The 13,376-nt window shown below is 38.7% G+C and overlaps 1 protein-coding gene across 1 annotated transcript in view; it reads left to right on the forward strand.

Moving 5' to 3' along the window:
• Positions 1-12,458, forward strand: part of ALKBH1 (alkB homolog 1, histone H2A dioxygenase) — a 37,945-nt gene extending 25,487 nt beyond the window's left edge. The window contains exons 4-6 of the mRNA XM_027844719.1: positions 972-1,062; positions 9,962-10,155; positions 11,203-12,458. Of these exons, the coding sequence (XP_027700520.1) occupies positions 972-1,062; positions 9,962-10,155; positions 11,203-11,617 (700 nt within the window). The 3' untranslated portion in view covers positions 11,618-12,458. The remainder of the gene's footprint in view (positions 1-971; positions 1,063-9,961; positions 10,156-11,202) is intronic.
• Positions 12,459-13,376: the final 918 nt, after the last annotated feature.

The raw sequence follows: 13,376 nt of genomic DNA on the forward strand, positions 1-13,376 counted from the left end.
GAATACTATTGTGCTATAAGAAATGATAAGCAGGCAGACTTCAGAAAAACCGGGAAAGACTTGTATGGACTGATGCTGGTGATCACCTGAATTAAATTCATCCATTTAAGTTCATTGACACCCAAGATGTCCATGTTTAATCTTTCTATCTCCTGTTTGACCAAAACTAGCTTACCTTGGTTCATAGATCTTACACACTTGGCACACAGTAGGCACTTAATAAATTTGTTTCGATTGATTTGTGTATTTAAAGATTTGCCAAACCAGACAAGCTTCCTCCCCCTAAAGATGGTATAACTGTACCCTTAGATTTGGCCAGATAAGATACAATTGTAGAAAAAAGTACCTTTCTGTTTTACAGAAACCTCCTATGGTTTGAAAGAGGGAATATCAGAAACCAAATCAATTAGAGTAAAGCTTTAATTATTGTCTAAGTCTCAATTATCCAAGCTCCATTAGTCAGTGCAAAAAAAGATGTGGTAAACCAGCTTTTTTTTTTTTTAATTACTGCTTACTGTAGTTTGCCAAAGTTATTTGTTTGTGATAGCTGTGATTAAGTTATACCTTCCTTTTAGCAAAGCTGAAATGGAAATACTGTATTAACCAAGTTTCCATTTACCCACAGTGCTTTTAGTTTTGGATAACTGTAACTATACTCAGCCTCATTTTAGCCTTATTGAGGCATTTTAAAGAGTTGCCCTTTCTTCTTTAAGGTTGAGCTCTCTTAACAAAGGAATTTAAAGCAAAAACTTGGTATCAGAAATGGCAAGAGCCAGTTTCAACTGTTCCACCGGCTGTCATTGTCATATTAGTCATATAGTTTGATCTCTGCTTGTTTCCTCCTCTGCTGCTGTGGGTAACGGTACTTAGCACTAAACAATATCTGGGCACTGAGATCAAAGGAGCTATACAATGTCACTATTGTTGCAACTTGAATTTAATAAACTCTTTTTTCTCTTCAATCTTTTTAGAAATAAAGATGTGAACAAAAAGAGACCTCGAAGTTTACTAGAAAAACTACGTTGGGTGACCCTGGGCTACCATTACAACTGGGACAATAAGGTATTAAAAAAAATTTTTTTTTTTTTTTTTTTTTTGCCAATTCTGATCTTTTCTAGTTTCATGCTTTTCCGGTTTAAGTGATTCAATCTCCTTAGTAGACTTAGTTATCAGATTTGATGGTGGATCTTTTTCTTTTATTTCCTCTTAATATCTCTCTTAAAGTTTCTCAAGGAGAAGTGAATAATATATCAAGAGAAAGTAGTTATCCTTCACTTATATCTTGTCTTTTTCAGAAATTTTCAGAGCTTTCTCTGTTAGAAGTCTGTGTTATGAATTTTACTTCTCTACTTTTTCAAGAGCAGTGTTTTAACAAATAATTATTAAGTGCTTACTATATATATGCAATGCAGTTTTTTAAAACTACTTCTTGTCCTCAGGGAGTTTATAATCTAATAGGAAAAATAAAACATGTACACAGGTAATTGTGATATGAGGTGGAATATGATAAGAATTAAAAATGTTCTAGACAAAGTGATATAAGAAAATTGAGGTAGGAAAGACCATTTTCAGCTGTCGAGATCAGGGAAAACTTCATGAAGGGGTTAGCATTTGAGCCTGGTTTTGACAGAAAAGGACTCTCAACAAACAGCTCTGGAGAAGATACATTTCCTGCACGGGGATAGCTGCAGAAATTCATGGAAGTAGAAGCAGAGGGCAAGATTAAGAGTGGAAAATAGTTGGTAGTGCAGTTCAACAAGAATGTAGAGTACATGAAAGGGATTAAAGTTTAGTAGGGCTAGAAAGGTTGAAATTGGGTTGTGGAGTCCTTAAATACCATGCTAAGAAGTTTCTACTTGATTTTGTTGGGAGGAATCACTGAAAGTTGTTGAGCAGGGGACTGTCACATACAGTCAGACCTTCAGACCTTTTGGCAGCTAGGTGAAGAATGGGTTGGAGGAAAAAGAGACTAAAAGAGAAACCAATGATGAATCTACTGCAGTAGTACTAGTGAGAAGTGATAAGAAGTTGAGAGAAGATGGTGTCAATGTGTTTGAAGAGGAGAGAATACGTGTAAGAGATGTTATGGAGGAAGAATTGATAGAATTTGGCAACTGATTAGATGTGGGATCAAGGGAGAGGGGACAGTCAAAGGCAACTGAGATATCAAGCCTAAATAACCAGGGAAGTGATGGTACCACCAAAAGAAATAGGAAATTTGGGGGGCAGGGTGGGCTTAGGTGGGAAATTTTGAGTTTAGTTTTAAATATTGTTGAGTTTGAAGTACCAGTAGAATATGCAAAAAGAAGGTCCAGCATGTAATTGGAGATATGACACAAGGGAGAAATCTGAGCTTGCATGTGTAGATTTAGGGGTCATCTGGATAGAAAATGATAGTTAGACCCATGCAAGTGAATAACATTGCAAGGGATAGAATATAGAAAAAGTAATAAGGACAAGAGCCTTTGGAGACACCTTTACTTAAGTGTTTGGGAAAGGAAGAGAAATGACTAAAAGGAATGATCGGAAGTGGAAAAAAGCAGGAAGGGACAAGAGAGATCACCAAAGACAGACCTACTCTTAGTGAAATAGGAGATAAGATCATCTATGAGGGATGTAGCATTAGAGTTGGGCTTTGAGGAAAGAGGATGAGGTTTGGAACATTGGCTGTTGGCTTGCCTTCATTTAGTATTTAGTGAGCATTTGCAATTTGTATTAATGACTGTACCACCTACCATGAGGCTGTGCAGTTGAAGGCTGAGCCAAGACTTTGAGAGCTGGCCTTGAGTCTTCTAGGCACCTGCCTTTCTCAACAGACCTTTGCTATCCACAGATAACCTCTCTAGCCTCACTCCCCATTTGTAGTATACTTCCACTCTCTATTACTCGCCACATCCCAATGATGCTGAGCCCTTCACCCCAGTATCACTTCAGATTTACTTGCCCCTTCTGCTGTAGTCTTTGGAATTCTTACTCTATAGTTAATAAATTACTTTTATTTTAAACCACTTCCTCTCTTGTTCCATCCATCTGTTGGCACTCACTGAGACCTGACTCTCTCCAGATGACACTGCATCCCTTTCTAGTGCTGGCTAGACTCTCACATCCCTTGACTCACTGGTCCCCATGGGTTAGAATGATTTAAAATACTCCTGAGTCAGAGGAAGTAAAAACACTCCTTGCTTCCTATTGCCACTTCTATGCTTTCCTTCTGTCACCATCAATCAGCAATCTCTCCTCTTTTGAGGATGACGCAATCTTAATTTATTACATAGTCCAAATCCTCGTGACCATTATATCTAACCCCCAGGACATTTTCCCTCCTTTCTCAAGGAGTTCCCTGCTTCACTCACAATCTTCCTTTCCACCCCCAATTCTTGCTCTTCTACTAGGGAACTTCTAACATACATATTGAGGTACCTTCAAATACCCCAACTTCCCAGTTACTTAATCTACTCAGTTCCCATGACCTTTTCCTCCACTCCACCTCAGCTACACACAAGAATGATCATACCCTTGATTTTGCCATCACCCACAAGTGTTCCACTTCATGTTAAGAACTCTGAAATTCTTTAATCCAGTCATAATGTTTCCATCTCTCCCTATGCCTTACTCCTCTTAAACCTATTCTTCCTCACCATAACTTTCAGTTCATCTATTCCCTATTACTTTCCCAGGCTATTACTTCTGCTTTGGCTAACTTTGACCCCTCCATGAACACTGTCATCCACTCTTGAATTGTTTATCACCTTTTCCTATCACACCTTGCCAAACCCCAACCATCTTCGTCTTTTTATTCTATTCATGCTGCTGAATAGACCTGAAAGAAGTAATAAAACCATTATAACTGAGCCCACTTATAAATTCATGTTATCTAGCCTCAACTGGACAAGGCAGTCTTTCCTCCCTAAGTAATTTTCTATTCTGCTGACCATAGCAGCTATTCCAAACCTTTCCTTTTCTCCTCAAGCCTTTCATTGACACCCTCATAACCCAACCTCTCAATATGTCGTATGTCACCAAAAAATTGAGAATATTTGACTTCTGCCCTTCTCATATCGAATTCCTCTACTGTTTCCTTCACACCAGTCTCTGATGAAGAAGCAGCCTTTCTCCTTGCTAAGACTAATACTTCTCCACTTAGCCTTGATTTCATCCCTTCCCATCTTCAGCAGATTGCTTCCACTATCGTTCCCATCTTTCTAATTTTCGATCTCTCCCTACGTACTGATTTCTTTCTTCCCAACTGCCAACAAATTTGTTCAAGTCTCCCCATCTTTTAAAAAAAAATAACAGTCATAAGATCCTCTTCTGACATTGCCATCACCCTGGTACAGGCCCACATCACCTCACACTTGGACTGTTGCAAGTGCCTGCTGGTACATCTGTCTGCCTCAGGCCTCTCTGTACTCCCGACCGTCCTCCATTCAGCTACCAAAATAATTGTCTTAAAGTGCAGGTCCAGCCAGGTCACCTCTCTACTCAATGAATTCCATTGGCTCCCTGTTGCCTCCAGGAGCAAGTACAAAATGCTCTTGTTTGGTATTCAGAGCCCTTCATAACCTCACCCTCTCCCACCTTTCCAGTCTTCTTATACCTTATTCCACCTTATTCTTTGATCCAGGGACACTTTCCTCTTTGCAATTCCATGAACAAGATACTCCATCTTTCAGCTTCAGGCATTTTATCTGGCTGTCCCATGCCTGGAATACTCTCCCTCCACAGTTCCAACTACCTGACTTCCTTTAAGTTTCAACTAAAATCCCATCTTTTACAGGAAGCCTTCCCCAACCCCTCTTAATGCTAGTGCCTTCTCTTTATTGTTTCCTATTAATCCTGAATAGCACTTGCTTTGTATATATTTGTTTGCTTGTTTTGTCCCATTAGATTGTAAGCTCCTTGAGGCAAGGACTGTCCTTTGCTTTTTTTTTTTTAATATCCCCAATGTTTAGTACAGTTCCTGACACATAGTAGGCACTTAATAAATGTTTATTGGTTAATAGCTCCTTCTTTTCCCACTAGCTACCATCTTATGTTTTCCTCCCCTTCTCAGCTAAGGATGAAAAAGTTTAGTATCTACACCAATAATAATAGCTAGCATTTATATAGTACTTTAAGGTTTGTAAAGTGCTTTGTAAATATTCTCTAACTTTTTCCTCAGCAATCAATCAATATACATTTGTTAACCTCCTGGGAGGTAGGTGCTGTTATCCTTATTTTACAAGTAAAGAAACTGGACAGACGAAGGTCAAGTCACTTGCCCAGGATCATACAATTAGGCTAGATTTGAACTCAGGACTTCCTTACTCTATCCACTGTGCCATTCACCTACCCTTACAGTAACTACTTCTGCTTCTGCTCTTGTCACTCTTTTTCAGCCCTCTGCAATCTGGATTCAAATTTCATCTTTCAACTGAAACTGTTTTCTCCGCACTTACCGGCAATCTCTTAATTGCTAAATCTAATGGCCAAACTCAGTACTGATTCTTCTGATTCTTACTGCATCATTTGATGTAGTTGACCACCTTCTTCTCCTGGATGCTCTTTCATCTTGCTTTTTGTGACACTGCTTTCTCTTGGTTCCCTTTCTGCTCATCTACTCCTCAGTCCCCTTTACTGGTTCTTCAACCATATTACATATACTAATGGTGGGCATCTCCCAAAGTAAGGTTCTGTCCTCTTCCCTTTTCCCTCTGTGCTTTTTACCTTCGTGATCTTATCAACTCCCATAGGCTCAGTCATTCCCTGTATGCACATGATTCCCAGATCTGTATGTTCAGCCCTCGTCTCTCTTGAGCTGTGGTCCTGCATCAACAACTGCCGACTGGACGTTTCAAACCGAATGTCCTTTAGGCAAATCAAACTCAACGTCTCCAAAAGAGAATTAATTTTCTTTCCCTCTTTTTTTTCATGCAAAACATATTTCCATATTAGCCATGTTGCAAAAGAAAACACAAACTAAACAATAAAAAGTTTAAAAAGTATGCTTTAATCTGCATTCAGAGTGTATCTGTTCTCTCTCAGGAGATGGATAGCATTTTCATTATAGGTTCTTTGGAATTGTCGGGGGTCGTTGTCTTGATCAGAGCAGCCAAGTCTTTGACAGTTGATCATCCTCACAATATTGCTGTTATGGTTCACAGTGTTCTCCTGCTTATGCTCACCTCACTTTGCATAAGTTCATATAAATTTTCTCAGGTTTTTCTGAAATCATCCTGCTTAGGACAATACTATTCTATCACAATCATATACAACTTGTTCAGCCATTCCCCAATTAATGGGAATCCCCTCAATTTCCATTTCTTTTTGCCATCTCAAAAAGAGCTGCTATAAATATTTTTGTACGTATATAGGTCCTTCTCCCTTTTCTTTGATCTCTTTGGAATACAGAGCTTGTAGTGGTATTGCTGGATCAAAGGGTATGCACAGCTTTATAGCCTTTTGGACATAGTTCCTAATGGTTCTCCAGAAGGTTGTACTAGTTCACAACTCTTATCAACAGTGCATTACTGTCTGGATTTTTCTATATCCCCTCCGGCATTTTCATTTTCTTTTTCTATCGTGTTAGCCACTCTGATAGGTGTGAGGTGGTATCTCAAAGTTATTTAATTTGCATGTCTCTAATCAAAAGTGATTTAGGGCATTTTTTTCATTTGCCTATTGATAAATTTAATTTTTTCTGAAGATTGCCTATTCATTATCCTTTGGTCATTTATCAACTGAGAAATGGCCTTATTTTTATAAATTTGCCTCAGTTCCCTATATGTTTGAGAAATAAGGCCTTTATCAGAGAAACTTGCTGTAAAAATTTTCCCAGTTTTCTGTTTTCCTTCTAATTTTGACCACATTTGTTTTATTTATGCAAAAGTTTCTTTTTAATTTCATGTAATCAAAATTATCCATTTTACATCCTGTGATATTCTCTATCTCTTGTTAAACTCTTCCCTTAACCATAGATCTAAGCACTACATTTTTCCATACTCCTTTAATTTACTTATGATATCACCCTTTATGTCTAAATCATTTATCCATTTTGACCTTATCTTGATAATCTTTCCCTCTTAACCCACTCCTCTGCTGCACTTTCCCTTTACTCTCAAGGACACTACTGTCCTCCCAGACACCCAGGATCCTCAGTGTCATCCTCACACCCTTATACTCTCCCCACGTGTCCATTCTGTTGGCAGTCTTGTCATATTGACCATCACAATATTTCTTGGCTTACAAAACCTCCACTTTGGTGCAGGTCTGCATCACCACATGTCCGGACTATTACAATAGCCTTTTCATTGTTCCTCCAGTCTTAGGTCCCTCCCCACTCCACACCATCCTCCACACAGTGGATCAAGGGTTTTTTCTAAAGCTTAGGTCTAACCTTCTCTACTCAAAGTCCAGTCCCTGTTGCCTCCAGGATCAAATTGAAAGTCCTCTGCTTGGCAGTTAAAGTCCTTCCCACCCTAGCACCTTCTTATCTTTTCTTATCTCTTCTTATCTCCCATCTCTGTGCCTTTTCACTTGCTATTTCCCATGCCTGGAATGCTCTCCCTCATCATCTCTGATTCTTAGAATCTCTCTTTTCTTTCAACATTAAGCTTTACTACCACTTCTGTAGGAGGCCTTTCCTGGTCACCCTAGCTATTAGTGCCTTCTCTTCTATCTATTCTCTTGTCTTGTATGTACTTATTTGTATACATAATGTGTTCCCTATTAGATTGTAATCTTTTTAAAGACAGAGACTGTTTTTGCTTTTTCCTTTAATTCCCGGCACATAGGATATGTGTTCAATAAATATTTGTTGACTTATTTATCGGCCCTTACCTTGTCCATAAGGAGTTCCTTTTTTTATAATTTTCTTGTGTTTAATTACCAGAACAAGTGGCATTCAAAATATCCCTTGTGCCGCTTTCACATAACATGGACAAGGTGATAAGAAAGGATGTACCACTGCTAGTAAAGTTGTAGATTAGCAAATAAATTTTTTTTCCAGACACTGGCTTCTTCTCACATATAGGCTTATGTTTGAGAAAACTCTGTCCTCTTTATCCACGAGCACAGTGCCACTCTGTGTTTGCTGCCAAATAGGAGGTATTCTGAGAGCTGACCATAGGAAGAAGATTGTAGAGTATAGCTGTGGACCCTCCTCTTTCTCCACCAGCCAATGTTTCTCTGAAGCTCTTTAGTCTCAGGTCCTTTTAGTTAATCCAGATTCCTTTTCCACATTTATCAAATGCTCTGTAGTGTGCTAGGTGCCATTTAGAAAATACCAACCATACAGCCCTTCTTCACAGGGATTTTAACTACTTAGAAGCTATCACATATTTCATGTTTGGAGGAAGAACCTGGTAATTTCTTTTTAGCTAAAGATCACACTAATCCCCTCCTCAAAGTTCTGGAAATTTGTATTCATTAGGAAATAAGAAGAGGAATTGCCAAGAGACTGTTAAGGAGTGGACAGAGGAATGAAAAGAATAAGCCCACACGGCGGTGGAAGTTCAGGTTGGGTGAGGAAAAGGACCACGTTGATAAGAGTTGCTCTAGCAGAGGCATCTTAAATAGCAGAACCTGCACTGTTGAGGAGCTTATTAAGCTCTTTCTAAATCCCCTTGTGGCCTCACCTAATCCAAGATCTCTTAGAAAGAAGGGGAAAAGCAGATTTTCCTTAGGCAAGAATCTTTTCTTCAGTACTGTTGTGAATAAGAAGATAAAGTCATGGCTGAAATGTCTCCCTGTTCTGGAACATCTGAAGTCAGAGACTTGAGAAAAGCAACTTCAGTCCCTTTCATTGTCTCTGCTGGGTAAAAGGGTAGAGTCTGGTTTAATGGAAAGAGTGCTAGGTGTGGAGTCATAAGTGCTGGATTCAAGTCCTATCTCTGCTACTTATTAGCGGGGTAACCTTGGACTAATCATCTCAATTACCCAAGCCTCAGCTTATTCATCTGTTAAAAAGGATAATAATGAAATAATAATAAAAAGGATAATACTACTTCTATTTTCTATCTCACAGGATGGTAAGGATCAAATGAGAATGGCTTTATGGTGCTATGTAAATGTCAGTCATTATTAGACCAAGTTTGACAAATGGTAGAATGTTTTAGAAAAGCATCTTCTTGAGCCACTAGCAAGATTAAAAGAAAAGATCCAAAAGCATATTGAAGTCATTTTACCTGCTTTTAGAAACATGTGCTATTGACCTAAATACATTGAGGCCAAAGCTGTTACTCTGTCTAACCTGCCAGCAGCCTGGTAACAGATGTTTGGGGACTAGTAAAGACCTGAGATAAAAATGGGCTTCCCAATCATATTTGGAGTTGGCTAGTAAAGAGGGGTGAAAGGGAAGGAGATCCCTATCAAGACAGCAATCTCTCAGGAGGCTATAGATATACTTAACCAAGGTAGGCTTTAGCCTTATCTCTGCAGAGCAAACTATGATGTTGAAGTTTTTATCAAAATTACAATGTTGGCAGATTCCTGAATTGTCAAGTCACAAAGATCTTATGACAAGAGAGGGCATGATAGGGATTTAGATTTTTAAGAAAAAAAGGATATGAGGAATCATTAGTGCTGGAAGTGGTAGGTTGCTTAGTGGTATCAATTCAGAGGCAGCTTAGGGGAAGAAAATATTTAAAGGTATCTCCCCTATAATAATAATAATCCAGTAGCCAAAATGCAAAGTAGATTTTGAGCTATTGCTTGTAAGCTTGCTGCCCAGTCAAATACATGACTGCAGTTACATAGCTTTTTTTCACAAGCTGAGAAACCAAAAACTAACAAACTGTGGTGTTTGAACTGCCTTTAAGAACCAGTCACATCAGAGTACAAGCACGTTAGCCAGGGAGTGACCTGTAAGAATATTAATACTGGCATAGATTGTTTGACAGCGCTAACTGATAAAATGCAACAACTTTCTTTTTTCCTAAGTTTTTTTGTCTTTTTTTTTTCCTTCCCTCTGTTTCTATCAAAGACATATTCAGCTGATCACTACACGCCTTTCCCCCCAGACCTGGCTTACCTCTCAGAACAAGTGGCTGCTGCATGTGGATTTCAGGACTTCCAAGCTGAGGCTGGAATACTCAATTACTATCGATTAGACTCCACACTGGGGATCCATGTTGACAGATCAGAGCTAGATCACACCAAGCCTCTCTTGTCCTTTAGGTAATTGATCTGAAGAAGGAGGTTTGTGATTATCCTTTTTGTCTAAAGCTTGTTTAATCTGAGCATCCAGGTTATTAAATAGTGTTTAATGTTTAACTCCTTAATGGTCTTTTCTCTCAAGACCTCTGGAGTTCTAGGCATAAGTGAAATGAGTTTCTCTCAGGCTTGTTGGAGAGATGACCACTGTACAGTTACTAAGCTGTCTTTAAACTGCATTAGGGCTGATTCTTGTGACTGAGATATAGTGCCAGGGCTCTATGACAGTAGCATGGCATAAAACACAGAGCTTTCCAACCTCTTAGTGTAAGCTGATTGAAAAGTAACAGGCCGCTATCCTAGTGTCCCTAAAAATTAGGTTTCAATCTGTGTAAAGTGGTTATTTTTCATTTACTGTAGTAAGTCAAGAATATGTGAATTTATTTGTGTGGCTGTTGCTTCAACTGAGAGAGACCACACCCTCTCTGTGAAGATGGTCATCACCCTGTAGGCAGCCTTTCTGAACTTAAATAGGCCAGTCCTCAGACAGTAGAGATTTGTTCAGATTTTTCAGTATGTATTAGTGCTAGAAGAGAACTTAAAATATAATTGCTTGTACCTTAAACTTAACTAATTATGCCTAAAGTGAAAAAATAAGAATAATAAAATATTTTAACAATCTTTGTTAAAATACTTGGACATCAATAAAAATATTCTAGCAAATAATATAATTCAGTCATTTAAAAATTTATAATTTAGCGATTTATCAGGGTGTTGATTTTTATTGTGGTATTGATGGGTTTTGGTGCATCCTAAGGGTTATCGAAGATGCTTGCATAGACCAGTTTGTGACGTATACTGTATACTGAGTTTTGGACAACCCTGATAAGGGGCTTTAAGCCAACAGGGCAGGATGTTGACACAGTTTGTGGAGTAGTTGGAGTAGAAAAGTGCAGAATTAAATTAGGGAATGATCCAAATTAAGGTCAATTGTAATAGCATAGCTAATTAGGAATAGCTTTGCCACCAACAGTCAGAATTCATTATTGCTTTTCCTGTACTTTTTTATAGCTTTGGGCAGTCTGCCATCTTTCTTCTGGGTGGCCTCAAAAGAGATGAAGTCCCCACAGCCATGTTTATGCATAGTGGAGACATCATGGTGATGTCAGGATTCAGTCGTCTGTTGAATCACGCTGTCCCAAGAGTCCTCCCAAATTTTGATGGGACAAGCCTGCCTCATTGCCTGGAGGTACCACTCCCAGATGCCTTACCTGCAGGTTCAGTTGCAGAGCCCTGTTCTGTGGAGGACTGGCAGGTGTGTGCCAACTATCTGCAAAGAGCTCGGGTTAACATGACGGTGCGGCAGGTGCTGGCCACTGGCCAAGACTGGAAGGACAAAGAAACTGAGACCACGAGCGAAAGTTCTTGCCATCTTGATGATAAAAATAACGAAGCAAAGCGCCCCAGGATGAACCCTAACAGTTGAAATTTGGGCAACCCAGACACTTAGGCAGGTCCTATAATTAACAGTCACAATTTGTATTGTCATGAATTTCATCTGGAAGGATTGTGTGAACCTTTCACTAGAAAAAAAAACAAGAAACAGAGACCAGTACGTCATTGATTGCACAAGGGCTATGAAAACCTTTTGGGAAAAAAATCCTGGTTTATCACTTTTATGATGAGCTCACTTGTTCTTATCCCATAAGACTTGACACATAATACATTCTTCTTACAAACTCATAAACTTGAACTTGGCCTAACTTGCAGCAGTTGTCCATGGACATAGCCTTCACGGCTAGTCCTCTGCCATTATTTCTAATGACGATGGCACAGATGAATTTTCATGTCTGTGGGACTTCCAGATGCCACAGGTTTAGATGAATATTAATTGTTGGAGAGAGATTCACCCATTCCATCCAGGAACCACTGAGAAAAATCTGACCCTGTACCATTCTTCATCCCATTTTTTTTTTACCTCTTTAGATTATGCTTTGAATTTCCCTTCCATCTCTGCACTCCTGTTCTGGTTTTTTCAAGTGCACCCACCAAACAGTGAAACTGCAAATCTTATCCTCCAAAAAAGGAAATTAATCAGTAGCTATCTTTCTTGCCCAAGAGGTAAATATATTTAATCCAAGTAAAGGAAACAGCAGGTTTTTTTTAAAAACACGTTTTCTTCAGGACTCCAAACTCTTCTCTGTCAGCCTTTTAAATGCAATTTTAATTGTTAGAATGAAATTCCAAGCCCCAGGGGTGTTCTGCCACTGTTTTCTCCATGAATAAACTGACTCTGTCTTAAATTAAAGATCACTATCTGTTTTGAAGAGTTTGTATGTCTGGGAATTTTTTTTTCTATGTAGCTATTTTCTGTGTTCACGCTGCTAGAGCCCTCTGTCTGCTTCCTTGCAACACCTCCCTGCCTCGTCGCTAGTACATTGAAGTCTCTTTGTGACATGCTTACGTGGGCGGGAATATCACTTGATATCCTGCAGTGGCTGGATTCCTGTCTGGTAGGAGATAGCTTGGGAAATGCTCAAGACACTATGCTATAATTTTTTACTCCCACTGATGCAACTCACTATAACCTTAATCATGTCACTTCATCTTTGTGCCTGCATTTTTTCATTTATGAAAAGGAAATATTTGCTACCATTCTTTTAAGGGTGTGGTGATAGTTGAAAAAAATTTTGTTGACTTTTTGCTTTTGTGTTCCAGGAGTTATCAAAGTTTTGCCACAGGCCAATTTATAGCCTGTGTGCTAAGTTTTTGCCACCCCTGATAAAAGGCTTTAAGCCAATAGGGCAGTATGTAGACATAGTTTGTAAAATGGTTGGGGTAGAAAGGTGCAAAATTTAAATTAGGAAATTATTCAAATGAAGGGAAATTATAATAACATAGTTACTGCTGCTCCTTAATAGGAATGTCATATACCAATATGGTTTTATTGTTGTTACAGCAAGGGGAATATCCCAGCCTACCTGTTTGTGCAAAGGTCCATCAAACACCTGATGCTTGAAATGTATCATCTGCAGTTAGGATTCACTTAAGTTTATATTCCCTGTATTCCCTATATTCAGATTTCTTATCTGCACTTAATACTAATGTCAGATAATCCTCTTTTCATTTCTTAGAAATAATTGAGGAATAACTAATCTATTTTTGTAAGTATAAGGAACTTGTGATATTAACAGAGAAAAAAATATAGTGGATAATTTTTGACCATTGACATCAAAGTGTGACCC

The sequence above is a fragment of the Vombatus ursinus genome, unplaced genomic scaffold (genome assembly GCF_900497805.2).
Source record: "Vombatus ursinus unplaced genomic scaffold, bare-nosed wombat genome assembly UNPS02014945.1, whole genome shotgun sequence".
Lineage (NCBI taxonomy): Eukaryota > Metazoa > Chordata > Mammalia > Diprotodontia > Vombatidae > Vombatus > Vombatus ursinus.